Source organism: Octopus bimaculoides, chromosome 28, assembly GCF_001194135.2.
Source record: "Octopus bimaculoides isolate UCB-OBI-ISO-001 chromosome 28, ASM119413v2, whole genome shotgun sequence".
Lineage (NCBI taxonomy): Eukaryota > Metazoa > Mollusca > Cephalopoda > Octopoda > Octopodidae > Octopus > Octopus bimaculoides.
The window spans coordinates 6,597,566-6,601,153 of NC_069008.1; the positions used below are offsets into that span (position 1 = coordinate 6,597,566).

General features: G+C 33.8%; 1 protein-coding gene across 1 annotated transcript in view; it reads left to right on the top strand.

The window, feature by feature from the left end:
* LOC106870251 (adhesion G-protein coupled receptor G2) overlaps positions 1-3,588 on the top strand; it is a 16,775-nt gene that overhangs the window by 6,567 nt on the left and 6,620 nt on the right. The window contains exons 2-3 of the mRNA XM_014916270.2: positions 987-1,110; positions 2,735-2,879. Coding sequence (XP_014771756.1) covers positions 987-1,110; positions 2,735-2,879 — 269 coding nt within the window. The remainder of the gene's footprint in view (positions 1-986; positions 1,111-2,734; positions 2,880-3,588) is intronic.

The following is a 3,588-nucleotide window of genomic DNA, read 5'->3' on the forward strand; positions in this document are numbered from 1 at the left end:
AGTTTTAATTAAAAAACCTTTAATGATATTATAAACAATAAAGACTAATTATTAATAAAATATTATTAATCAAAAACAATCGAAAATATATCAACACTATTCAAATCGAAGTTCTAATATTATGTTGAAATGAAACTATAACTTCTAAATAATTTAGTGTTAAATAAGTTATCTATTAAAAATAATCTTTAAAGAACCAAATGAATAATATAAAAAACAAGAATACATATTTTCAAATAGTAGAAAATCTTTAGCAAAGAAAAAACAGTAATTATCCATACTTTTCCGTAATTCAAACTGAAACTAAGACGTTATCTAATAGCTATAGCGTTTTAAGCAAGAGGTCGTGCGAAAATACTATGTTAAACTAGAGAATAGAATACGAAAACATGAATGAAAGCATGAATGTATTTAATATTTTCATTAATCTTATGGTAATATATGTATATATATGTATATATATATATATGTATATATATATATATATATATGTATATATATATATGTATATGTATATATATATATATGTATGTATGTATGTATGTATGTATGTGTGTGTGTGTGTGTGTGTGTGTGTGTGTGTGTGTGTGTGTGCCTGTACATATGTACACATGCATGCATTTATGCATGTGTATATGTATATGTCTCTTCCACAAATACGTTCTCTTAGCTATTTGGTCATGCAGATTTCCCAACACTCTTAGTAATTGCAAAGTATCTACGGAGAGATAAAGTCTCTGGTGAAATCCCAGCAACAAATTGAAACTCCTCCTATTTTTCCGTCTATGATGATATTACATATAACAAGGTGTTTACAACTGACTCAAATGTATTGATATATTCTATTTTATGGCATAGCACTATTGTTAATGTATCAATAACGTATATTTTATACATTGTAGTTATTATTTATGCATTGAGGGATATTTTCAGAGAGTTATGCTTCAATAAGTGAAATATTATAACTTCTTTTTTCATTATTTCAGAAATCTATGGAAATTGATGGCTTCAAAGGTTTTAGTAAACTTGTGCTGTTCTTTAGCTGTCACTAATCTTATCTTTCTGATAAGTATGCGAGCATTTACTATGAAAATAATAATTGTTTGTAAGGTAAGTGAAAACATATTCAAACTCGTACATATTTTGTTTTAATTTTGAACATTATGAACAACAGTTTGTTACTTCAGATAGATTTCGCCCAGTGGCAGTCCATGCGTCATCTCCTTCCAGATTCTTCCAACAACTCTAAATATTATATTTAATGTTTAGATTGTTCTTCCTACTCTGAGCATGCGCATCCAGACTGAAAGTTACAACGGAGATAAGAATACTTAACATGATGCACCTGGTAAGCAGGGTAGCTCGGGATCTGTGGGATTCCTTAGTTGCCCCTGAGAGGAATTCCTCCCAAGTGAAGAATTTTATTGTTATAATTTTATTGTTGTTATTGTTTCTATTGTTTACATGTGTTTTATGTAAATCTCCAATGTCCTTTACCCATCTGATAAGGGTACATCAGGCACATGCATTACAACCATATGTGTGCGACATAGTGATCCCATATCAAGATAAACTGTGCATGACCTTGCAGGTGGGGCCCAGTTTGAATTTTCTTCAGGTCGAGTTGCCCATCCCACTCAAATGGTCCCTAAATAAGATTTGTTTAAGGATGATGAGCAAGACACCATTGTTTCCAGAGGTGAATTATCTAAACCCCATAGAATTCCTCTCAACACATGACTATGATGCTCCCCAACTACTTCTGCTCGTGATCAGAGATGCACATATCGTCAGCCTCGAAGGGACATGCTCAAGTAGTTAAGATCAAGCAACTGACAAGCAAATCTGTGGCATTATTGTTATTATTATTATTGATTGAGAGAGCAGTGAATGCCACCAGAGTGACACTGGGGTAGAATATACGAAGCCCAGTATACCCATCATGGCTACCCGTCTAATAAGGATATACCAGACACATGCATCACAACCATGTGTACGTGACATGGTTATCTCATATCAAAATAAATAGCGCATGACCTTGCAGGTGGGGCCCAGTTTGAATTTTCTTCAGATCGAGTTGCTTTTCCCGCTCAAAAGGTCCCTGAATAAGGGTTGTTTAAGGATGTTGAACAAAGCATTTATGTTTCTAGAGCTGAATTATTCAACCTCCAAAGAATTTCTTCTCAGCACATGACAATGATGCTCCCCCACTACTTCTGCTCGTGATCAGAGAAGCACATACCATCATCCACCAAGAGACATTCTCAAATGGTTAAGATCAAACAACTGACAAGCAAATCTGTGGTATTGAGCAGAATATTTGGTGTAGCCCATGACAAAACAATATACATGACAACCCTTCCAGTCAGTTAAAATCAGAAGCCATGAGAGCCACTGTCTGGTTTTGCACCAGGGCATATTATTATATTTATTATCATTATTATTATTATTATTATTATTATTATTATTGCTTTATGGTAAGGTGATGGATAGCCAAAAGCTCCAAAACCCAGTTTCTTTCTGTATTGAGTTTTCTTTCTGTATCAAATTTTGTGTTGAAATTTCTGTAGGGTCATTTTGATTTTCATCCTCCTGAGCTCAATAATCTAAACTACCAATCAAGTACTGGCATCGATATCGTTAACAATGCCCCAACCCTGCAAAACAATATATAATTGAGGCCATGTATCAAAGTTAGCAATCATTATTGTTTTTGTTGTTGTTGTTATTGCAGACAATGGCCGCTATGTTACACTACTTCCTTTTGACATCTCTCATGTGGATGACTGTAGAGGCGCTTCATGTGTGTCTGGCTCTGTTTCTTACATTGAGAACATATCAGAAATCTTTTATGGTGAGGAGTTCAATTTTGGCTTGGGGTATGTATAACGATTTTGTCTTCCTGTCACATACACATAATCTGTCTCTCTCCCCTGTCCCTCTTTCTCTCGCTCACACATGCAAACAATCACACACACACACACACACACACACACACACACACACACAGTGTCACTTGATGGTAAAAGGTACACTTGAATTACTGGAACCCTGAATATCATTCTTATTCGTTTCATTGAACCAAAAATGTTAAAAAGCAAAGTTTACCTCGATGGGAATTCTGGATACTTAACTAAACAATATAAATCATGTCTTTTGGCATTATTTAAGTGGATGCTATTATGTATGTATTGAAGTTCATTATACTCCGTTTTGTCTATATTATAGTCAGACATTGCTATAAAACATCTAGGACATTGTTCTCTGTCCTGAATCCTTTATATCATTATCATTCTTATAATATTTAAAAATATTTTTGAAGCTAGAAATTAAAAATCTCGTTGCTTGAAAACAACTACTATCTCGATTACAGATCTGTCTCACAGAAAACTCCAGTTTTACAAACCCAGGAGCATTAAGTTCTGAAGGAAAACATGACTCCACTACAGTAATTATTCAGTTCTAGATCAGCACTGATCGAGCAGACTCATAACTGAAAACGTTCGATCTATAACCAAGTATTATATTGCCCAATGTGTTCTTCGATTTTTAGTATTGTAGAAAGGGATTTTAGTGTTGTAGAATGTG